At 38.7% G+C, this 26,013-nt stretch overlaps 1 protein-coding gene across 5 annotated transcripts in view; it reads right to left on the bottom strand.

Moving 5' to 3' along the window:
* Positions 1 to 26,013, bottom strand: part of CAMKMT (calmodulin-lysine N-methyltransferase) — a 404,258-nt gene that overhangs the window by 16,223 nt on the left and 362,022 nt on the right. For 3 of the 5 annotated variants that reach the window (XM_036873913.1, XM_036873909.1, XM_036873908.1), the window contains 2 exons: positions 9,545 to 9,619; positions 2,455 to 2,518 (listed from right to left, as the gene is read on the bottom strand). In XM_036873913.1, coding sequence (XP_036729808.1) covers positions 2,455 to 2,518; positions 9,545 to 9,619 — 139 coding nt within the window. The remainder of the gene's footprint in view (positions 1 to 2,454; positions 2,519 to 9,544; positions 9,620 to 26,013) is intronic. The other 2 variants (XM_036873911.1, XM_036873912.1) reach the window with 1 other exon arrangement.

Consider the following 26,013-nt stretch of genomic DNA (forward strand, 5'->3'; position numbering starts at 1 on the left):
AGCACCCTGAGAACTTGTTTTGTCTCCATTGAGTCTGCTGAGCCCTGAATTACCAAGAACTCAGGATCCACCAGTGCACCTGCCCAGGTTGTTTCTCTGTGGGCCTCCTATGGCACCTTTAGCCTCTGGGCCACAAAACCATGGAGGAGTGGTCTAGGCTCAAGAAAACATTACAGCATCTCAAATTGTAATAGACTAAAACCTTTAGTGTTATCTTAGTCTCGGACTGGGACTTCCACACACAGACACTCATCAGGGGGAGGTCCTTCGGAAGCAGGACAGCAGCCCTGAGAGCTAAAAAGGAGAAGAGTGCAGTTATCCGCTGGGTGCCCCCGAGCCCTGGGAACCCTTTCAGCCCGCTGGCATGGGATACAGAGCTGCTGCTCTTCCCTGCTGAGTCCAGGTGACCCTTCCTGGGTCCATCTGGGTGGAGGCCCAGTGAGTGCAAACGCCCTGCCTCCCCACACCTCCCAATGGGGATGGGATCCCTGGGTGGGAACTTCAGTGTGTCCATGTGCCATCCACAACTGGGATTCCCCCCTTAGGGTGGACCCCTGACCCCTTAGGCTAGAACACCCAGCAGTCTGAGCAGGGCTGCAGGACAGGAGGGGCCTAAGCGAGGTCCCCTCCTCTCATTTCTAATGCTGCATTTTGATGTGGGCCCCTCTGATTTGGCCTCCCCACTCCTCACAGAGCATGAGTAAGTACTGCCCACTCTAGGGCCCTGCCACATCCTTCTCCGAGTTACGGGTGAGTACCAGCTGTCAGTGGGAGCACTGCCGTCCTCGGAGGAGGCCGCTGTGTGGAGCCACACTTCAGACTAGGGGGAGCGTCGTTCAGAGTTTAACAGAGGGTGCAGGAGAGCTGCTAGACGTTCCAGTTCAATCTCCATTTAGATCTATTCATAGCTTGGGCAGTTTTCTATTGGAAATCGTTCTCATGATTTACAATAGATCCTACGTAAATCATGCAAATCTGCTGCAAAATGGAGTATTTGTCACAAATAGGCTTTGAAGGGGTGTTGGTGATGAGTGAAGTACTGTTTGTGCACTGTGAGATCCAGGAGTCCTTGAAATCGTGTTGACGTATGATAGGATTCCTAGAAGCCTTTACGTCCAAGAATCTCCGTCCCCTCTCTGAAAATCCTGATCTTGCAAATGCTCGTGAGAACCACCCAAGGCTAATGGGGGGATGAAGAGTCCCCCAATTCCTTCTGCCCTCAACTTGGGCTGCTCACTCAACCACGACAGCTGCCATTAATAGCTTGGTGCATGCCCCTTCCTTGCCTCCAGACCTACTACCCACCTCACAGAGGGAATTGAGAAGGCCAATTTAATTTAATTGATTACCACTTACAAAGCTGTGGTTACTCCTCTGAGAGGTCTATTTAAAGTTTCTGAGGTATATAGAGATAACAAAATAAAAAGCAACAGTGTAAGGCAAAAGATGATTATCAAATTGCTCTGGGAACCTTCAATGTGAAAAAGATATAAAAGAAAGATTGAAAGGTATTAGTCTGTAAGTCTCACTGAGGTCAGAAGACTAGAGCAAACCTTCTTTTTTAAAAGAAGAGATAAAACTTTAGAAAATACTTCACACACACATACACACTATCGTCCTTTCTCAGATAAATGTGAGTTCCTGTCTTAGACTACTTTAACATTGTTAACCTATTTTAAATTCCTATGGCACAGCAAGAGTCTTACACAGTTATAAGATATTTTTTTTAATGCATGAGCTTTAAACTTGTTTTCTTACTTTAAATAGATGTATATTAACTCTCCGTTTAGGCTGCAGGACCTCCTAGCATAGTATAACAGCCCAAAAAAATAAGAGTGGATAAAAACTCTGTAATTTACTCACAGGCATAAATGGATATATAAATGTAAAAATGTGCACAATATTTTACGCCATGCTTGGCTTCATTGTGACCTAATGTTTATAATATGTAAATAATGGCTTCCTTTTAAAGCAAAGAACAGATTAATATACAGATTCATCTGAAGCCCCTTTATTTAATATAAACAGAAATAAAAAGAAAAATGTTCTTTTGCAATAAATTACCAATGACAAAGGTAACCACTGAAGGGATTTAAAATGACAGAAGTCAACAGAAAACTTTCAATATCATACTTCTACTTTAATATGAAGATATTGTTATCAAAGGAAAAGACTCAAGAAATTCTTTGATAAAAATAATCTCACACTATCTTTGAAGTGGTTTCATTTATTTTACTACCCACTGTGTTCCTTATCAGAAGGCCAAGGGTAAGAAGTTCCCTAGTTATGATTAGGAAAGAATCTGATAGATCAGAAGACCCAATTGAAGTTGGACATAATAAGTATTAAAGTATTACATGACATTAATCCTGCCATTCCATTACTCTCTCCATCTTTGTGCACAGACTAATTATTCTGAAGCCAGTGTTCAGGAGAAAACAGAAACATACTTACCCTGGGCTGGAGTAATCTCTTTATTGCATCAACAAGGCTGGCTCTGTACTGGTCCAGAAACAGGCTGACATTGAGAAGAGAGCAGAATCCAGATTAAACTGGGTTTTCAAGTCTAATGATACTAATGGAGATCAAGACTAATTACACGTTTACTCAACACTAAAAAAGAGAAATGTTTCCTTCCATTCAAGTGTCTCACTGGAATAAAAAAAAGATACTGTGGTCAGTGTTATCCAACCAAAGTCAAGTCATCAACATGCGATGGGCCACGATTCAACACGACTGGCCATGTGTTAGTGTGAAAGGGACAATTTCTAAGCTGCTGTTTGGGGAAATCATCTGGTGGAGATGAAGCTCTCCCAACACTTGTCTGTAGACCTGTGCCCTCTGCCCACCGAGGGTGCTGTGAGGCCACCCTCCAAAAACAAACCACCAGCCCTATTACACACCAACCACAAAACAGCTCTCAGGTGGGGATGGTTTTTAGTGACTAGCAACAGCACTGAGGTTAGAGCCAACAAGTGACCTAGGAGTAAACAAAGACCAGCTTTAGGCAGTGTGTCCCAGAAACCGTGGCAACTCTGGATTTCCCCCCTTGATCTCCATGTTGATTTTTTTCCAGTTCATGTGATTTTTCATTTTTCTTTTCTGGTTTGAGAATTTCTCTTGTTGCTCTGTCACCTCTTTGGCTGGATCAGTCTGACCCTGTCTTCACCAGGCCTTATCCTGGAAGTTTAGGACAGAGTTTCCTTATCCAGGACTTGCAGGCTAGAACACTGGGTGGCCTTGTGCATCAGCTATCCCATGAGGGGCCTAAGCAAAGCCTCTACTCCCGTTTCAAATGCTGTAGTTTGGTGTGGGTCCCTCTGATTTGGCCTCCCGCTCCCCAAATAGCATGGCTAATTACCACCTACTCTGGGGCCCTGCGTCGTCCTCCTCCGAGCTAAGGATGAGTATCAGCTGTCAGCAGGAGCGCTGCTGGTGGAGCCACACTTCAGACAAGGGGACAGCATAGTTCAGGGTTTCCTAGGCTCTGGCTCTGACCTTTCTGCTATGTGACCTTGGGCAAGTCACTTCATCTGAGGCCTCAGTTTTCCTGTCAATAAGGGCCCACCTCTGTGGCTGTGGTGGTCATCAGATGAATGATACATGTTGGTTGATGAATATTTGTTGATGACCTGCTGTACACTAGGGGCTGTTTCAGGCCTTGGAGATAAGCTGTGAGTAAGACGAAGTTCCCATCCTCAAGGAGCTTCCAGTCTGTATTCATTTCTGCGTCACTAGGCCTGGCCCAGCATACACACAGAGAGGGTGCTCAATGAAGAGCTACTTACTGCCCAACTGGCAGATGAACACAGTCTTTGAAATGGAGGAGCTTACGTAGGGCGGGTTTCAATGACTCTAAAACAGGCCGTACACATCCTTCACTGGTCTTGCTAGGGAGGAATCAGCATTTAGGTAGGATGTTTCACCAAGCCAGGTTCTCTCCTAAGTCTCTCACTTAAGAGGAGTGGGGAGAGCGGCTTATAAGACGTTTCCAAGAAGTCAGTGCTTGGGTTTCACCACGACATGCTTAGTGGAAGTTTCTTCTATAAAGTTCTGCTTTGAGCAATGGAAAAAGAATCCTCTTAAGGTGAGCTAGAAATGATCTCTAGAATGGGAAACTATCCATCAGGATAATCAGGATAACCTGATTATTACCCATGGGAAAATTTCTTATTGTTCCAGAAAACTGTGCACTTAAATCTTAGAGCACAAAATGTGTCTAATTCGAATGCTACAAAAATTTGTCTTTTAGTCATATTAATCAGTGGTTAATAACCAGTAAGGATGGATAAGAAAGGAATCGAATTGTATTTAAGTGTTTTGAAAATTTCTCTTCAGGACTATATACCTTATTGTTTAGTGAGGTAATACTATCTTAAATGTTAATAATTAAGCATTTTATTTTATTTTTTTTAAAAAAGACTACCACTGTGAGAAAATACCTCTGTCAGTTACTTGGGTCTACAGGAGACCTGGCTGGTTGGGATACATAGCACCAAGCAAAAGACCATTCTCAGTTTATACCTGTGCATCCTAAGAGCCGGTAAGATTGTTAGAGACAAATAATCAACAACTTAAAAGCTGAGCTTAAAACATAACCTTATGAGGGGAGGGGGAAATAAATTAGGAGTCTGGGATTAACATATACACACTGCTACATAAAAAAATAGATAAACAATAAGGACCTACTATATAGCATAGGGAACTATACTCAACATCTTATAATAACCTATAATGGAAAAGACTCTGAAAAAGAATATATATATATATATGTATATATAAATAACTGAATCACTTTGCTGTACCCTCAAAACTAACACATTGTAAATTAACTATACTTCAATAAAAAAAGCATAACCTAATATAGTACTATTTCTACTTAATGTTGGCAATGGTGACAAAAATATTAACCTCACAGCTCACTAGAAAATGCAGCTTAACACACAGCACACATTCAAAACACAGTTATTTGAAAGCTAATGCTGTCTACTCCATCACTGCAAGTCAAATTTCCCAAAAGTAATTTCTGTAGTTCTCTAATAGGTCTTTATTCCAAGCAAGCTCACCTTTCTACTTAGCTCTGGTGCAGAATTTATAACGCTTAGTAGGATACATCCTATCAGCAATTTCAACGTGCTTCAGTGGGAGTGATATACAATCTCCTGAAAATTCACCCCTTAAATAAGTCCTAATGGGCTCAGAGAACAGCAGCAGCTTAAGTGGATCTATTAAAAAAGGCTGAGTGGGTCAGTGATTGGGATGAAGATACCATTTCAACTCTCCAGTTACTGATCAGAATACATCGACAGTCGGTCTAGTTTGGCCATCAAACACACACACACACACACACACACACACACACACAGACACACACCCCTCTATATAATTCACTTGTGGAGTCAACGCTTGCTTTGTTCCACTGATCTGAATCACAGATTATACGACAAAGGAAAGGTGCCAGGCCATTTTCATCGCCTCCCTTAGAATCAGTCAGGATTTTCTGCAGAGCACAGAGACGCTCCAGCTCCTCTCATAGGGAAATTAATTAGTGCAGAGAACAAGGAGACATTTCTGTCAGCATCCACAGAGAGGAAGACCTCTATGTAATTTTCACGGTGAAATATGCTCAGTTAAATTCACTGTTTTAAATTTAACTTTCAGCAGACCGAATGGCCTCTATCGGTCTTTAGCAACTGATTGCTGGGGGAGCCGTATTCTGATCTCGCTTGGTGCCACCCCTTAGGTGTGAGATCTTTGACAATCTGTCTGTCTTCTCCGGGACTGAGTTTCCTCAGGTGTGAGGTAAGAGGGCTGACTACATTTGGGTTAAAGATCTTTTCAGGTGGAAAGGTCTGTGAGTTGTGATTTAGAACTACCTATGATCACAGCATCTGGAAGAAAACAAAGAAATCCTAGAGCCTATTTTGAGAAAAAAAATTTTTTCTTCACAAAACCCAAACTTTTTTCATCATTTAAAGTAAACATGATAGAAAATAAAAACAATCCACTGTATATAGTTAGTATAAAAATGCTGGGAGAGCAAGTGAAGTGATGTACCTTCCCCATTTCTTCCCAAAGTCTCAGGCTGGAGGCATGCAGATGAGGTGCTCACCGTCCTGCAGACCTAGCCCCATGTGTCTGGCTAGGGGTGGCGTTTCAGACTTGCTTTCCAAGCCTTTAGAGAATCCAAATGTGCAGGATCTTTTTTTTTTTTTTTAATTTACAGAATCATTTTTATTTTTGCAGAGCTACAGTAAACTGGAAGGCCATCAAACACTGAATGGAAGTGTTCACTGGATAAAAAGCATCTTACTACCAGACTCTCAGAATATTGTGATCGAACAGGAGTCTGGAAAGGCAGGTTTAAAATTAACAATCACTCGCTGTTCTAAACTCAGCAAGGACCGGGCTGGATTGCATTCCAGCAGAAAGGAACTCTTATATTAAATTCAACATTAAACAAGTCAACCAAGGAATTTAATAGGAGGGGTTTTTTTCTACACCTGTGGTTAAATATTCTAATATTTTGATATTTGTCAACAGCATCCATTTGCAGGTATGACTGTACCTTGAGTTTTCCTTCTGTTTATTTCGAAGTGGACATTTTACAAGTTACTTAGGAACTGTTGAACCATGAAACTATATTTCATTGTCAAAAATGCTGAATGGAGAAATAACGACTAGCTTTCAGTGTGCCTCTTTATTTTATAATCTAGTTGAGCTACTAAATTTAGATGTGAACTAAGAGACTGTCTCTTCTGGGAAATCAGTTATTTCCCCCATTGCCTACAGGTTTATGAATGTTTGAATGTAAATATATGAATATCTGAATGATTTAACAACATAAACATATCGCTGCTCGTTGTAATCATGTGCATTTTACTTGAACCACAATGTGGGTTTGGAATAGGTTTGTGAATAGAGCTTGTTTTCATGTAAATGGGATCAAGCAGTACCACTGGTTAGCTATTCAGGGAAGCAGACAATGCCACCCTTGCTGGAAATGCTTCAGTAAGAATTTAATCCATGTACCTAATATTTGAACTCCAACTCTTGCTTCATATTCCTGTGGCCTAATCCAGATCTCATTGACTGACAAGGACTCAAGGATGGTGTGAGACTTAACGTGATCTATTTATGTGTGGCACCTATTTCTGGCACTGACTATTTCAGGTTTCATCTTGGAGGTAGTGTCTAAAGAGAGTTTTCTTTTCCTCCTCTGTGACATTCTTTAAAAAAAAAAATAGCAGCATGGTCTGCCTGCCTGCCTGCCTGCCCCTAGAAGCAGCATCCGTGAAATAACTCTGACAGAGAAACATCAATCCTACAGGACATAAAGAACACATGGAATCCTGGGCTTCCCTGCTATATGCACAACATGTACATTATGAACATCGTTGTACTTTCTAAGTTTCTGAACAGCTTACCCATCCCTGTGAATATGAAGACAGACCATTACCAAAACATTTCTTTTGGAAATAATATCAGCATCGCAGTGAGAGTAGCTTAATGTTTCACATTTACAAATGGGAAATTATAAACAGTCTGACATTCTGGCACTGACAACACTGGAGGAAAAGAAAACTTAACAATTCATGCATAGAAAAGCCATTTATAAAATGAAACTTGGTGTATTTAGTTCATTTGAATACATAAATTCTCAATAGCGACTAGATGTGTATTTATGTATATGGTATGTGTGTGTGTGTACGTATAACATTGTATTATTATGTTATGTATTTGTAATGAAAGCCTTAACTGAATATGCATTATGTATATCAGTTGTACAGGATCCTGTTGTTGCCTAGGGAAAAAAGACTATTTTTCAAACATGTTGTGTGGCTATTTTTAACCTAACAGAGAACATTAATCAGAAAAGAGCTTAAATCTGACTTCCTCTGCTTCCCTGGTACAAATAGGATGACATGGTGTGAGTGTCATAACACAAGGTATGACAAAGCCAGGCTGTTTTGATATTTGTGCAAAGGACAAAATTAACTTTAAATCTCTTGGCCAGACCTGACTTCCCCACATAATCAGAGCCCATCCATGTGCGACCCTCGTCTAAACCTCCAAGAAGATTCTACCCTTCTTCCCTCTTTCCGCTGCTCTCTGATCTGACTTTCATGCTTAATCTGATCTAATCCTGCCAGCATTATCTTCATCTGTGCAATGAAACCTGGAGAATCCTTTCTCATATTTGGTGAGGGACAGCATTTACTAAATTACTTGCTCAAATCATATGGTGAGGTTTTAGCTCCTTATTTTTGATTAGATGAGGGCTGTAATATTGAGACACAATATCAATGACTAGTCAAAAATCTGCTTCTCTCTTTTTTTGGAAAAAGGTTTTCTGAAATTGGGTGCAGAGAGACTAAAATGGCCATGAAAAACTAGAATATCTCAACTAAGAATAGAAGAAAATATTTGTTTCCTTGACAAGTATTTTTCAGAAGAAAACAGAAAGCAAGTCTAATTTCATTGACTTAGGTAGAAAGTTACCCACTGAAAATCTTATTAAATAATAATTTTAAATAAAGACTTCCTGAAAACTTCATTGCATTCATTCAACTCTCGCATAAGGAAAGTGTTCTCTGGGTTATGGATCTTGTGTTTGGGTTTATCCATATAATAGAACTTCTTTAGAATCTGAACTTGTGTTTTCAAATCCATAGTGTCATTTTAAAAATCATGATTAAACTACAAATAAGATCTTACTCTTAACAGGAAAAATACTTGTGAATTGTCAATGTTTCTCATATTATTATTCAACACACAAAGAAAATACATAAGATGAGTTGAAATCATTATTAAGGTTTGATACATATTTATCCTGTAACTTAGGATCAGACTTCCATTAACAATAAGTAGACTGGGCTAAAAGAGAAGACAAACTATCTAATGTAAATTATTTTTAAAAGGCAGGCATCTGACAGAGATTTTACTATTATTATTTGCATGACAATAAAATGTAATTTTATAATTCTTGTTTTATGTATAATTAAATATCATAATTGAAGGCATTGAAAATATTAGATAGCAAACATACATTTTAAGAAAAGCTATTTCCCTAAAGATATTTCACAGATATGTTTATACGCTGGAGTGTATATGTGTGCAAACACACATACATATATATATATTCCCTTATATCAATAGTCAGATCTCTCCTAAGAAGTAAGCTAATTGAGCTGTTTTGTTGATAAACTCCTTTTTCTCCAGACTATTCCTCTCCGAGCCATAATTATTTGCAATTTGCCTAAGTCGTCCATTTACTGATACGTCAAGCATGAAACAGAGGCAATTCCAGAAAATGGAAATGCTTCTCAAAATCAATCTTTGGGAAATAATGTGGTAGAAGTTACTGTGTGATAGAAGACTACCTTATAACTGTCACATGGAGATGAATGTTAATTTGTTGAGGTTAAGGCAGCTTTGTGCCTCATTTGTTGACTTTGCTTTGCCGTCAGCAAAGCAGCACAGCCCAATTACTCCAGCAAAGCTATTTTTTCTAACGGGAGTTTTATGATTTTTATGTACTTACCAGTCAGCACACATAACAATGTCAAAATGTCCTTCCAGTTGAGAGACATCTGTCTCATTATCCCATCGTAAAACGCTTGAGAAGAAAAAGATTTTAAAAATTATACTTAGGTTTTTTTTTTAACTTTTGATTTTGAGCTATTAACATTATTTTTTGTGGCACTTGAAATTATTTAAAAGGTATATACAAATTATTTCAAAAGGCATAATAAAAAAAACTAGGAATGTAACTGTCTGTGCCATATTTTATTTAGTCCTCAGATCTAGAAGAGGAAGAATTCTCTATTCAAATACAATAGTCAAGCTTTTGCTAGTTCTTATAGTTTTGTGTAGACAAACTAGGGAAAAATATCTTATCTTGAGCATAGTCATTAGAATGAGTCTAGACTCTCAACATCAATGAAGTACATACTGAAATCAAAGTATTCCCCATCTACTGGAATACAACCTTATAAAAACAAATGATGTGAAACTTAGTGCCTGGCATGTCGGTTGCATTTCTTATTAATGTGATGAGTACTTTGGCAAGATGGAAGAAAAGAATACCAACTTTCATTTGGTTGTTGTGAGTTTTCAGGCACATTTTAAAATTCACCTGCCCTGATACTTAGTGTCCAAAAGAGGATCAGGTTTTAAACCTCATATTAATAACAATAATTAATAACATGTATTTGAAAATTCTAGTTATGCTTATGATGCCAACCAGAGATTTTAAGTTACTTTCAATGAATAACTGTGATAATTAGCATTTTACCATATTAAAGTATTTTAATGACTCCTCTCTCCACCACATCAACTGGGATTTGCAGTATTACTTTTCAAAGTAAAATTCTACTCCTATTATCTATTTTGATTATTATTTAAAACTAAACTGAGTGAGCATAGCCTACTCTGTCCAGCTTTATTTGCTTATCTTGGTGGGTTCTTTATTTCTTCTATATCTTCTCTGGGTGAAAAGTCGTATGTTTGAATATAAAAATAAGTCCCAAAGTTCTTTTCATATACATTAATATATATCCATGCTAGCGACTTTCTTAAGGTGGAAAAGATTAAACACATCACCACAAAAATACCTATACAGACTGAACATCGGTTGTTTATTCACTCATTCGACTCATCCTTAGTGAGTACCTACTATGTGTCAGGCCCTGTGATGTGCCACAGGCCATGCTTCACAGAGGCAGCTTGGCCTACATAAAGCCATAATTCTGACGCCATGCCCTATGTGTTATGTAAGCATATAGACTCAGAACTCCAGGGAGGGCTTTCCAGAACAAGTGGATGACTTCTCTGTTTACAGGTCCAGTGAAACATGGATGAGCCTTTATAAATTAACTGTAGCGTTGTTGTACTTTCCCAGGCCCGTTGGAGAGCCAAGAAATGGAGGAAACCAGGAAACCCCTAAGAGATTAATGCTGCTTTGTCTTTGGATTGATTCCTCAAATACTCCATGCACCTGGGGAGAGTGGGAAACAACCAACACCAACTTTTCTGGAAACGCCAAGGCTTCCAGTGCAGCTGGGACTCAGGCTCAGTGGGAGAGCAGGCCTGTTCAGCCCTCATCAGAGACCTAAGAGTCTTAGAGAGTTTCCACGTGAGCAAGATGGTTTAAAATATAGATCTATGCTAGACCTTTTCAGATCATAAAAGTAACATCTCCACCGCACAGATTTTGGGAAAAAAAGAAAAGGATTAAAACTACTCATCATTTTATCATTCATGAACCATTATTTAGAAGAGGCTTCTAATACATGTGTAATGACTAAAGCACAAGAACAGAAAGTGCAGGAAATCCTGTGGTGATATTGGATATTGGATTCCTGAGGTGCTTCAGCCTCTCGGTTCAACAAAAACCAACCGGAAAGACGGGTCTAGACAGCAATGGGTTGTGGGTTAGCACAGCAGATGTAACAAGTCATGATTTTAAAAGAAATGGAAATGCTCATCTTAGCCACATGGACCACAGCACATTCCCAAAAGGCATTTTTCCCCAGTTTTTATGAGGCTGACGGCTATGCTGTCCCCATAACGGTAAGCAGGTGACAAAGAGGGAGGGGTGTATGGACAGAGTCTAGCTTTGGCATGACAGACATACCTAAGTTCAAATATTGGTTCCTTCCCTTACTAGCTATGTGAACTTGGGCAATTATTTCACCTCTCTGAGTCTGTTGTCTCATCTGTAAAATGGAGATAGCAACGGCCACCTTCGTGAACAATCTAAGGGCGCCATTCACACTGTATTCTGAGTTCTGTTGTTTACATGGCAAACAATGAGAATAGTGCCCCCCAGAGTGGTGGAATCAAGTGGCTTCTATCTCGGAAGGCTAGAGATGATGGTGACTTCAATATTCGAGAAACTAGTCCTTCCAACTCCTCTCCTCCGATGGTCTTGCCCTCCACCCTCCTCAGACACTCACATGACAGTCATGCACACTAGAGCAGTGCTTTAGCTGTGGGGCAGGACCAGATTTTTTGTTGTTGTTTATAGCCCATCTGTTGTAGACCGTTACTTTTGTAAAATACAACAGCAAATGAATAGACAAATGAGATTTAAAAAGCAAAGACATTCTGAATACAAGTCCACTTATCATAGGCTTGGAGGTCACAGTAGTGTTTCTAAACACTTCCTTCCATTTCTGAGCTCACCTCATTGCAGCTCAGTAACGTACAGTTCACACACTGGCACCAGTCCACAGCCTCTTCATTAAGCAGCCCGGCTCTCAGTCCTCGTCTTTACCAATAACTGCAACCCTGACCCACTCTCTGACAGCCCCTCTATCTTTCACAGCTCACCCCTTATAGAAGGGACTCTCATTCGAACCATTCTTCCATCCTACTGGCCTACAATCTGCTCATCCTCTCAGCACGTCACTGCTCCTCTTCCCTAACATTTGTCTTCCCTCCTTGCCCATTGTAGGTCCCATAGCCAACCATCTTAACTATTCCCTCACACACACCCTTCGCTCCTTCATCCCTTTCTCATGTCCTCGTATTTGTTAAATCCAGCTCTCCGCCTGCTCCAAGACCTGAATGTGGCTGGAGAAAGCACACAAGCATCCTGACTGGCTTTGCTTAAAACACATGACCATGAACCACAAGTGGATTCTTGATGTCTGGCAGTTATTCTTTCATTTCCCTTGTCCATTTACTCTTCTGGTCTCCTAGCTCATTATTTTGTACCACCTTCACTCTTTTCAAAATTCTAACACTTCCTCCCTCAGCCTCACTTTCAACCAATGACCTTGCTTCCTACTTTACTGTCAAAACTGCAGTAATAAGATGAGAACTTCCACAAATTCCCACCACCACACTTACACTCCTAACAGCATCTGTACCTACATACTCTGTTTCCTGCCTATTATCATGGACGAATTAGTCATACTCCTATCTAAAGTCAGTACCACCTCTTATACACGGGAGCCATCCCCTTTTGTCTGTTCTATGGCACAGCTCTAGCAATTCTTCCTTCTCTAGTCTATATTATCAGTTCTTTCCTCTCTACTGGATTATTTCCATCAGTATTCAAACATTCAAGCAGCTATTTTTCCCTCTTAAAATATCCTCTCTTTGCTCTATCCTCCCTTCTGGTTATTGCTCCATTTCCTCATTCCTCCTCTGCAGCAAAACTCCATGAAAAAGTTGTTTAAAATCTATTTTCAAATTCTCTCCTCCCAATCAGGCTTTTGTCCTCACTGTTCCACCAAAAATGCTCTCGTCAAACTTTCCAAAGGTCTCCACATTGCTAAATTCAGCTCAGTTTTTAGTCTTCATCTTATCTGACCTACCAGCCTGCACCTCTCCCATGAGCTCCAAATTCATATGTCCAACTTTTTATTTTAATATTTCCACTTGGATGTCTAATAGACATCTCAAACTTAATATCTCTAATATTGAATTCCTCATCATCTTTCCCCAAATTCATATCATTAACTGTTTTTCTCATCTTGTTAATTCTATCTTTCCAGTTGCTCAGGCCAAAAACCTTGCCTATATCCTTGACTCCTAATTTTTTTTACACCCCACATTGAATATGCCAGGAAATGCAGTTAGTTCTACTTTTGAAATATGTCAAAATCCATCTTTTCTCTATCTCCAATGCTGCTACCCTGGTCTAAAATACCATCATCTCTCATCTGAATTATTGTATAGTCTCCTAATTGGTCTCCCTGCTATAACCCTACAATTTCTGCTCAAGGGAGTAGCCAGAGTGATCCTTCTAAAATGGACATCAAATCGTGAGCCTTCTTTATTTACTACCTTGTAATGGCTCCTCTCTTCACTCAGAGTAAAAGCCAAAAAGTCTTTACAATGACCTATAAGACCCTGTGCAATCCAGTTACCATTCTGACCTCATCTCCCATTCCTCTCCCCCTTGCTCTCGCAACACTGATGATCTCCTTATGATTTCTTGAATACACCAGTCATACACTTCTGCTTTAGGGCCTTTAAATTGGCTGCTTCCTCTGTGTGAATGCTCCTCTTCCAGATACCCCTATAGCTTGTTCCCTTACCTCCTTCAAGTTTGCTTGAGTGTTTTACCTTCTCAGAGCTGCCTACCCTGACCATTCTACTTAAAACTGCAATCATTCATTTCCACTCCAGTACTCCTGAACCCCCTTAACCTGCTCTTTATTTTTCTATAGCAATTATTACCATTTAATATGCTATATAAATAAATTATTAATTTTTAAAATTCTCTTTCTCCAGTAGAAGCACACTAGGGACAGAGATTTCTAAAATCTGTTTTGTACCATGATGTATTTCCACTACCTAGAACAGTCCCTGTCACATAATAGCTGCTCAATAAATATGTCATTTGAATGAATTGTGTATGGATATACCTAGCAGAGAGCCTGGCACACAGAAAGCACTAAAGAAACAGAGGTCCCTACATTAAGTTGTTCTCTGAATAGAATGTGTAGATTAGGTAGATATGAAGGCCAAAGATGTTTAATAAGATGTTAGAAAAAAATAATAATAAAATAAAATAAAAGATTTCCTTTTTTTAAACATCTTTATTAGAGTATAATTGCTTTACAGTGGTGTGTTAGTTTCTGCTGTATAGCAAAGTGAATCAGCTATACGTATACATATATCCCTATATCCTCTCCCTCTTGTGTCTCCCTCCCACCCTCCCTCTCCCACCCCTCTAGGTGAACACAAAACACCGAGCTGATCTCCCTGTGCTATGTGGCTGCTTCCCACTAGCTATCTGTTTTACATTTGGTAGTGTATATATATCCATGCCACTCTCTCACTTTGTCCCAGCTTACCCTTCCCCCTCCCCACATCCTCAAATCCATTCTCTAGTAGGTCTGTGTCTTTATTCCCATCTTACCCCTAGGTTCTTCATGACCTTTTTTTTTTTTCTTAGATTCCATATATATGTGTTAGCATACGGTATTTGTTTTTCTCTTTCTGACTTACTTCACTGTGTATGACAGACTCTGGGTCCATCCACCTCACTACAAATAACTCAATTTCGTTTCTTTTTATGGCTGAGTAATATTCCATTCTATATATGTGCCACATCTTCTTTATCCATTCATCTGTCGATGGACACTTAGGTTGCTTCCATGTCCTGGCTATTGTAAATAAAGCTGCAATGAACATTGCAGTACATGCATCTTCTTGAATTATGGTTTTCTCAGGGTATATGCCCAGTAGTGGGATTGCTGTGTTGTATGGTAGTTCTATATTTAGTTTTTTAAGGAACCTCCATACTCTTCTCCATAGTGGCTATATCAGTTTACATTCCCACCAACAGTGCAAGAGGGTTCCCTTTTCTCCACACCCTCTCCAGCATTTATTGTTTGTAGATTTTTTGATGATGGCTATTCTGACTGGTGTGAGGTGATACCTCATCATAGTTTTGATTTGCATTTCTCTAATAATTAGAGATGTTGAGAATCCTTTCATGTGTTTGTTGGCAATCTGTATATCTTCTTTGGAGAACTGTCTCTGTAGGTCTTCCACCCATTTTTTGATTGGGTTGGGTTTTTTTTTTGATATTGAACTGCATGAGTTGCTTGTATATTTTGGAGATTAATCCTTTGTCAGTTGCTTTGTTTGTAAATACTTTCTCCCATTCTGAGGGTTGTCTTTTTGTATTGTTTACGGTTTCCTTTTCTGTGCAAAAGCTTTTAAGTTTCATTAGGTCCCATTTGTTTATTTTTGTTTTTATTTCGATTTCTCTAGGAGGTGGGTCAAAAAGGATCTTGCTGTGATTTACGTCATAGAGTGTTCTGCCTATGTTTCCCTCTAAGAGTTTTATAGTGTTTGGCATTACATTTAGGTCTTTAATCCATTTTGAGTTTATTTTTGTGTATGGTGTTAGGGAGTGTTCTAATTTCATTCTTCTACATGTAGCTGTCCAGTTTTCCAAGCACCACTTATTGAAGAGGCTGTCTTTTCTCCATTGTATATTCTTGCCTCCTTTATCAAAGATAAGGTGACCATATGTGCATGGGTTTATCTCTGGGCTTTCTATCCTGTTCCATTGATCTATATTTCTGTTTTTCTGCAAGTACCATACTGTCTTGATTACTGTAGTTTTGTAGTATAGTCTGAAATCATGGAGCCTGATTCCTCCAGCTCTGGTTTTCTTTCTCAAGATTGCTTTGGCTATTAGGGGTGTTTTGTGTTTCCATATAAATTGTGAAATTTTTGGTTCTAGTTCTGTGAAAAATGCCATTGGTAGTTTGATAGGGATTGCACTGAATGTGTTGATTGCTTTGGGTAGTATAGTCATTGTCACAATGTTGCTTCTTCCAATCCAAGAACATGGTATATCTCTCCATCTGTTTGTATCATCTTTAACTTCTTTCATCGGTGTCTTATAGTTTTCTGCATACAGGTCTTTTGTCTCCTTAGGTAGGTTTATTCCTAGGTATTTTATTCTTTTTGTTGCAATGGTAAATGGGAGAGATTCCTTAATTTCTCTTTCAGATTTTTCATCATTAGTGTATAGGAACGCAAGAAATTTCTGTGCATTCATTTTGTATCCTGCAACTTTACCAAATTCATTGATTAGCTCTAGTAGTTTTCTGGTAGCATCTTTAGGATTCTCTATGTATAGTATCATGTCATCTGCAAACAGTGACAGTTTTACTTCTTCTTTTCCGATTTGGATTCCTTTTATTTCTTTTTCTTCTCTGATTGCTGTGGCTAAAACTTCCAAAACTATGTTGAATAATAGTGGTGAGAGTGGGCAACCTTGTCTTGTTCCTGATCTTAGTGGAAATGGTTTCAGTTTTTCACCATTGAGAAGCATGTTGGCTGTGGGTTTGTCATATATGGCCTTTATTGTGTTGAGGTAAGTTCCCTCTATGCCTACTTTCTGGAAGGTTTTTATCATAAATGGGTGTTGAATTTTGTCAAAAGCTTTTTCTGCATCTATTGAGATGATCATATGGTTTTTCTTCTTCAGTTTGTTAATATTGTTTATCACATTGATTGATTTGCGTATATTGAAGAATCCTTGCATTCCTGGGATAAACCCCACTTGATCATGGTGTATGATCCTTTAATGTGCTGTTGGATTCTGTTTGCTAGTATTTTGTTGAGGATTTTTACATCTATGTTCATCAGTGATATTGGTCTGTAATTTTCTTTTTTTGTGACATCTTTGTCTGGTTTTGGTATCAGGGTGATGGTGGCCTCGTAGAATGGGTTTGGGCGTGTTCCTCCCTCTGCTATATTTTGGAAGAGTTTGAGAAGGATAGGTATTAGCTCTTCTCTAAATGTCTGATAGAATTCGCCTGTGAAGCCATCTCGTCCTGGGCTTTTTTTTGCTGGAAGATTTTTAATCACAGTTTCGATTTCAGTGCATGTGATTGGTCTGTTTATATTTTCTATTTCTTCCTGGTTCAGTCTCTGAAGGTTGTGCTTTTCTAAGAATTTGTTCATTTCTTCCAGGTTGTCCATTTTATTGGCATATAGTTACTTGTAGTAATCTCTCATGATCCTTTGTATTTCTACAGTGCCAGTTGTTACTTCTCCTTTTTCATTTCTAATTCTATTGATTTGAGTCTTCTCCCTTTCTTTCGTGATGAGTCTGGCTAATGGTTTATCAATTTTGTTTATCTTCTCAAAGAACCAGCTTTTAGTTTTATTGATTTTGCTATCGTTTCCTTCATTTCTTTTTCATTTATTTCTGATCTGATCTTTATGCTTTCTTTCCTTCTGCTAACTTTGGGGTTTTTTGTTCTTTCTCTAATTGCTTTAGGTGTAAGGTTAGGTTTATTTGAGATTTTTCTTGTTTCTTGAGGTAGGATCGTATTGCTATAAACTTCCCTCTTAGAACTGCTTTTGTTGCATCCCATAGGTTTTGGGTCATCATGTTTTCATTGTCATTTGTTTCAGGTATTTTTTTTATCTCCTCTTTGATTTCTTCATTGATCTCTTGGTTATTTAATAGTGTATTGTTTAGCCTCCATGTGTTTGTATTTTTTACAGCTTTTTTCCTGTAATTGATATCTAGTCTCATAGCATTGTGGTCGGAAAAGATACTTGATACAATTTCAATTTTCTTAAATTTACCAAGGGTTGATTTGTGACTCAAGATATGATCTATCCTGGAGAATGTTCCATGAGCACTTGAGAAGAAAGTGTATTCTTTTGTTTTTGGATGGAATGTCCTATAAATATCAATTAAGTCCATCTTGTTTAATGTATCATTTAAACCTTGTGTTTCCTTATTTATTTTCATTTTGGATGATCTGTCCATTGGTGAAAGTGGGGTATTAAAGTCCTCTACTATTATTGTGTTACTGTCGATTTCCCCTTTTATGACTGTTAGCATTTCCCTTATGTATTGCGGTGCTCCTCTTTTGGGTGCATAAATACTTACAATTGTTATATTTTCTTCTTGGATTGATCCCTTGATCATTATGTAGTGTCCTTCTTTGTCTCTTGTAATAGTCTTTATTTTAAACGCTATTTTGTCTGATATGAGAATTGCTACTCCAGCTTTCTTTTGATTTCCATTTGCATGAGATATCTTTTTCCATCCCCTTACTTTCAGTCTGTATGTGTCCCTAGGTCTGAAGTGGGTCTCTTGTAGACAGCATATATATGGGTCTTGTTTTTGTATCCATTCAGCCAGTCTATGTCTTTTGGTTGGAGCATTTAATCCATTTACATTTAAGGTAATTATTGATATGTTCCTATTACTATTTTCTTAATTGTTTTGGGTTTATTATTGTAGGTCTTTTCCTTCTCTTGTGTTTCCTGCCTAGAGAAGTCCCTTTAGCATTTGTTGTAAAGCTGGTTTGGTGGTGCTGAATTCTCTTAGCTTTTGCTTGACTGTAAAGGTTTTAATTTCTCCATCAAATCTGAATGGGATCCTTGCTGGGTAGAGTAATCTTGGTTGTAGGTTCTTCCCTTTCATCACTTTACTTATTTACTTCTTTATTTTTTATTAATTTATTTTACTTATTTATTTTTGGCTGCATTGGGTCTTCGTTGCTGTGCATGGGCTTTCTCTAGTTGAGGAGATCGGGGGCTACTCTTCTTTGCGGTTTGCGGGCTTCTCATTGTGGTGGCTCCTCTTGTTGTGGAGCACGGGTTCTAGTCATGTGGGCTTCAGTAGTTGCTAGTCTTGTGGGCTTCAGTAGTTGTGGCTCATGGGCTCTAGAGCGCAGACTCAGTAGTTGCAGTGCACGGGCTTAGTTGCTCCGAGCATGTGGGATCTTCCCGGACCAGGGCTTTAACCTGTGTCCCCTGCATTGGCAGGCGGATTCTTAACCACTGTGCCACCAGGGAAGCCCCTCTTTCATCACTTTAAATATGTCCTGACACTCCCTTCTGGCTTGCAGAGTTTCTGCTGAAAGATCAGCTGTTAACCTTATGGGGATTCCCTTCTATGTTATGTGTTGCTTTTCCCTTGCTGCTTTTAATATTTTTTCTTTGTATTTTATTTTTGATAGTTTGATTAATATGTGTCTTCGTGTGTTTCTCCTTGGATTCATCCTGAATGGGACTCTCTGCACTTCCTGGAATTGATTGACTATTTCCTTTCCCGCATTAGGGAAGTTTTCAACTATAATCTCTTCAAATATTTTCTCAGTCCCTTTCTTTTTCTCTTCTTCTTCTGGGACCCCTATAATTCGAATGTTGGGGTGTTTAATGTTGTCCCAGAGGTCTCTGAGACTGTCCTCAATTCTTTTCATTCTTTTTTCTTTATTCTGCTCTGCGGTAGTTACTTCCACTATTTTATCTTCCAGTTCACTTATTCTTTCTTCTGCCTCAGTTATTCTGCTATTGATTCCTTCTAGAGAATTTTTAATTTCATTTATTGTGTTGTTCATCATTGTTTGTTTGTTCTTTAGTTCTTCTAGGTCCTTGTTAAACGTTTCTTGTATTTTCTCCGTTCTATTTCCAAGATTTTGGATCATCTTTACTATCATTACTCTGAATTCTTTTTCAGGTAGACTGCCTATTTCCTCTTCATTTGTTTGGTCTGGTGGGTTTTTACCTTGCTCCTTCATTTGCTGTGTATTTCTCTGTCTTCCCATTTTGCTTAACTTACTGTGTTTGGGGTCTCCTTTTCACAGCCTGCAGGTTCATAGTACCCGTCGTTTTTGGTGTCTGCCCCCAGTGGGTAAGGTTGGTTCAGTGGCTTTTGTAGGCTTCCTGGTGGAGGGGACTGGTGCATGTGTTCTGTTGGGTGGTGCTGGATCTTGTCTTTCTGGTGGGCAGGACCGCGTCTGGTGGTGTGTTTTGGGGTGTCTGTGAACTTATTATGATTTTAGGGAGCCTCTCTGCTAATGGGTGGGGTTGTGTTCCTATCTTACTAGTTATTTGGCATGGGGTGTCTGGCACTGAATCTTGCTGATCGTTGAGTGGAGCTGGGCCTTAGAGTTGAGACAGAGATCTCTGGGAGAGCTTTCGCTGATTGATATTATGTGGTTCTGGGAGGTCTCTGGTGGCCCAGTGTCCTGAACTTGGCTCTCTCACCTCAGAGGCTCAGGTCTGACACCCATCCAGAGCACCAAGACCCTGACAGCCACAGGGAGGTTCCAAATTCAAAGTCCCCATCACCTTCCTAAACCCTCTCCAAGCAATTCTGGAGCTAAGAGACTGTGCCCCGGCATCATGCAACGCGCATGCACACAGGCCGAAAAGATTTCTTTGATATGACACAAGATGCATGATCCATAAAAGGACACATTGGTAAACTGGACTTCATTAAAATTAAAAATTTCTGCACTTTAAAAGATGCTAGGAGGAGAATGCAAAGACAAGCCACAGGCTGGGAGAAAATATCATATATCTTTGCAAATCATATATCTGATAGAGAGCTTATATCCAGAACATATAAAGAACTCTGAGTATGTTAAGAATAAGAAAATAAGAGACCCAATTTTTTAAAAAATGGGTAAGGCATTTGCATAGATTCATCACCAAAGAAGATACGAAAGTGGCAAATAAGCATGTGAAAAGGTATCCAACATCATTAGTCATTACGGAAATTCAAATTAAAACCCCAATGAGATACCTCTATACACCTGTTAGAAAGGCTATAATTTAAAAGATTGACCACATTGAGAGTTGAGGAGAATGTGGAGAAATGGAACTCTCTGATACCACTGAGGGGAATATAAAATATAACCACTTTCGAAAGCAGTTTGGCAGCTTCCTTTAAAAGTTAAATATATGCCTCTATATGATCTAGCTGTTCCACTCCTAGGTATTTACCCTAGAGAAGTTAAAGTATATACCCATGCAAAGCACATATCCATCTACAGAAATGTTCATAACAGCTTTACTTGTAACAGCCCAAAACTGGCAACAACCCAAAGTTCATCAATGGGTGAAAGGATAAAAAAATTGAGGTTTAGCCATATAATGGGAGACTACTCAGGAATAAAAAGGAAAGAACTATTGATACATGCAATAACATAGGTGATGTTAAAATAATTTTACTGACTGAAGGAACACTGAAAAAAAAAAGCACATACTGAATGATTTCATTTATTTAAAACTCTAGAAAATATAAACTAATACAGAGTAAGGGAAAGCAAATCAGTGGTTTCCTAGAAAGGGAGGAAACTTCAAGGGTCAGAAAGGAGGGACTACCCTGGGTCAAGAGGACACTTTGGGGCAGGGGGTGATAGACATGTTTAGCATTTCAATTATGGTGATGGTTTCTAGGGTGTATACAAATTTCAAAACATAAAATTATACATACAGTTTATTGGATACCAATTTCACCATAACCAAAAATTAAAAAGAAAATGCTTTCTGAAAGACAGCAGGGTATATACATACATATAACTAGGTCCCTTGCCCCATATGAGCTTTACAATCTAAGGCATAACATTCACATATAAAGACATGTAAAGGATGGTTTGACCAAACACCCAAATCATGTCAAAGTCTTACTTGTAATTATATTGACACTAAAGTAAAATGTATGTGTCTCCATTTTATTTCATCATAATGTCAAAATCTTATTTCTGTTCGAAATGCATTACAAAGCAAAGTACTATTCTACAGATAGAAATATAAAACCAATAATCATTGTAGGACTCCTCATGCTTTAAATATCTTAATAGCGATAGGCATGTCAAACCTGGTAAGTTTAACAGGTATAGTACAGTAGAAAGAATAAATACTAGGCTTTGCAGCTAGAAAGCTCTGAGTTCAAATATCAGCTCCACCACTTACAAGCCAGTGAAGCTGAGAGATGCCCCCAAATATAAAAAAGAGACAGTAATGGTTGCACTGCACAACGATAATGAACTGAATAAGACAGGGCATATAAAAGTGTATTACAGGTGCTCAATAAATATTAGTTTCCCTTCCCTTACTCTTGCACTAACTTACGTCTTTTCATTCTGGCTTTGAGGTTGGAGTTTCAACCTGAAACGCAAAGCCAAGTCAATTTCTGATAGGACTCCTACCTTGTGATTTAAAATTCACGCTGAAAAAAATTTCTCAGCAGATGACCTTACTGAGAGCCTGGGATTATCTGATATCATCTTTTTCTTCTTCTGCATCTTTTCTCTTCTAAGTAGGGTCACTCGTCCTGTCAGAGAGAACCACCTCCCAACCTATGGGCAGGATAAAACCACTCCTTCCTCTTTCCTCTAAGTCAGTGATTTTCAAACTTGAGCATGCTTCAGAATCCTCGGAAAGTTTGTTAAAACACAGATTGCTGGGTTTTAATCCCAGAGTTTCTGATTCAGTATGTCTGGAGTGAGACAAACTGAGATGCCTGTGAATCTGCATTTCTAACAAATTTCCGAGTGATGCTGATGTTACTGGTCTGGAGGCCCTACTTTGAGAAGCACTGCTCTAGGTCCTTGCTCCATCAAATACTGGCCCCCATCATACTTATTTCTTCTTCCTCAGCTGTATTGGCATGCCTGCCAACATGCCCAACTCCTCCTGCAACTCTGCTTCCCTCTAGTCCACATCCTATTTCTCTCTTTCCCTTTGCCATCAACATCTCGCAGGAATAGCCTACTCTCGTTGCTTCACCTATCTTGGCAGTATGACCTTTCTCACAACAGTCACTAGAACTGCTCTGCAATTTGTTTGACCTCCAGCAGTTTGCAGCAGCTGACACTGCTGATCACCCGATCCTAGATCTGCTTCCGCTAAGAAGCAGTATTATACCACGCCACCCTGAACCAGCCTTCCTGTCTCCAGTCCTTTCTCAGTATCCCTTCCAGGCCCCTATTACTCTGCTCCTGAAACAGTCATTTCCCAAAATGCTGTCCTTGGCCATCTTCTCTTCTGACGCTCTAGTTTCCATAGTTCTGCTCTTATCTCTTGATTTTGATCTCCAAATTTTCTAGCACAACACTTTCCTGAGATTTGAACCTTTATTCTTCACCGCTTGCTAGTTATTGTCACAAAGCAAATACAGGTTTATGTTCTGCACCACCTCAAATGCAGCATGCCCCAAACTGCTGTCTCTTACTACTCTTCTGTATTCTTTATTTCCCACACACGGTCACTTCTCCAGAATGGGTCCCCTCTTTGTTCACCATTTTCCATTCTCATTCAGGCCTGGACTACCTCTTTCCCTTTCTCTGGAATCACTGAGAAGCCTTTAAAACAAACAAACAAACAAACAGAAAACCCTTTTTATTGTAAAATAAGACACTGAAGGAGAAAGCCAGGTGAAATAAATATATGCCTTAACTAAGTATTATTTGGCAAATACCCTTGTTACCACCAGTCAGATCAAGAAATAGAACCTTGCCCGAAACCTTAGAAGTCCCTTTACACGATCTGTCCCATTCACTTCCCCCTCTGCCCCAATGCAATGACTTCCTAAATGGTCTGTGGCCTCTAGCCTCTCCCCATTCATCACACTAGATAACTAAATTTGCCTAGACACATCTTTCCTACTTCTATGCCTTTGATTGTGTCCTCCCTGCTTTTCATACCTAGAATGCCCTCTTCAGCTGCTTTTCTTCCCTTGCCTTTCATTTGCTAAACCAAAGCCGAACAGCCACCTCCTTCATAAAGCTTTCTCAGATCCCCCCACCATGAATTGGCTGCTTGTCTCTTTCTATACATCATGAATCACCCAATGAGAGTAGACTCTTCTTACATCTTGCTGGCGGGGCAAGTGTCTATCTCTCATCTGCCTGCATATCTTGAGCTTCCTAAGGCAGAAACCTCAACTTACTCATCTTTGTAACCCTAAAGGGCCCATCACAGTGCCTTACATGTATCAGATGCTAAATTACATGTTATTACATTGAAATGAATAACACAAGTTGGACTAGTCATAATCATAGAATCAGAGATATTTGAAATGGAAAATATAATTAGTAAAAAAATTAATTAGTGTCTTTCATTCCAAGATCTCAAAACTGTTTACCAGTCCTCTTTAACCAGTGTAAAATACACTGGTCACCAACACAGGCGGTCCAAATGTTAGGCAAATCTGTCTTCCTTTTGGACTCTGAAATAAGTTTATTTCGGCTAAGTTACAAACAAAAACATAAAGCCAGAGGATGGGATCAGCTTTAAAGTCAGTTCAGAATCATGGAAATGATAACCTGGAGCAGAAGTTCTCAAACTTTAGTATCAGAATAATTTGTAGAGCTTATAGCTGAAATAAGAAAAACAATTTGATCATCTCCATACGTGATGAAAAGACAGCTGCTAAAGCTCCATATTTATTTATGGTAAAATCTTTTAAAAACAGGAATCAATAAAAAAAAGTCCTTAACAAGACAGAAAATATCATTTCTATTTCAACTGAAAAGCTAATGCATACTTAATGGTGAAACACCAGAGGATTCCCAACAAAGCCAGACTCAAAGATACCTATTTAATATCATTCTGGGATTTTTTTTTTATCCAATAAAATTATACAAGAGAAGAAAAAAGATACAAGAATCAGAAAGAAGTCAAAATTCCCATCATTTGCAGATGATGTGATTGTTTATTTGGAAAACTCAAGAGAATAAGTTGACAAGGTATTAGAAATAATAACTCATTGAGGTGACTAAACATTTGCTATACAAAACCCTATAGCTTTCTTTATATACATACATACAAATAATAACCAGTTATAAAATATAATGAAAGATCTCATTTATAAAAGAAACAAAAAAGGTAGTTTCTAAAAATAAACTTAACAAGAGAAATGAAGAAACATTTTAAATGCTAGTGAAACACCTAAAAAAGCTTAAAAAGAAAACTTCCTGTTCTTGAATAGAAGACTCAGAGGCATAAGCTGTCAAGTCTTAGTAAATTAATTCATATATATTTTTTCAGTCACAATGAAAATGTCACCATAATACAAATACCAACATGATTTTAGAATATTCTAGGAAGAAAGAATAATGGCAAGAGACTAGTCTTAACAGATATGATAATATATTACAAACTTTAGTAATTTACACAGTTTGATAAGGCCACATGAATAGACAAAGTCTACTTCTGAAAATCTGCTCTGTAGATACAGTTACTTGCAGATGTACAGTTTATGTACAGATACATTTCACTGCAGCACTGTTTATAGTAGCCAAATACTGAAAATAAATCATGTCCATTATTAAAGTAAAAAATAAATTATTTTTTAGCAATGGATTCTCATATGGGCATTCTCCAAAAACAACTTTAAAGATTTCCCCCTTGTCCATTTTAAAGTGAGGAACTCCTTTGAAAATTAAGACATTTTTATTTGATATGTATGCTCTGTGATATAAATTTCTATGAAGGAGGGATTTTTCTGTTAAAACTGGAAGGCATTTTCACAGAGGATGCAGTAGTCTGACATGCACACCTGGCTATCAATATAGAACTTGGCCAATTTTTGGTAGTGAGATTTTGACCTTGATAAAAAGTCAGGATCGGCATGTCCAAAGAGTGAACACAAATTGTTCTATAAGAAAAGGCCTTAATTTTTAATTTGCTGCAGTTTAAGCGGGCCCCTAAAAATACCATGCCCCCCAAATTTTAAAATCTGGCTCATATAAACACAAAAAGGAGAAC

Source organism: Balaenoptera musculus, chromosome 13, assembly GCF_009873245.2.
Source record: "Balaenoptera musculus isolate JJ_BM4_2016_0621 chromosome 13, mBalMus1.pri.v3, whole genome shotgun sequence".
Classification (NCBI taxonomy): domain Eukaryota; kingdom Metazoa; phylum Chordata; class Mammalia; order Artiodactyla; family Balaenopteridae; genus Balaenoptera; species Balaenoptera musculus.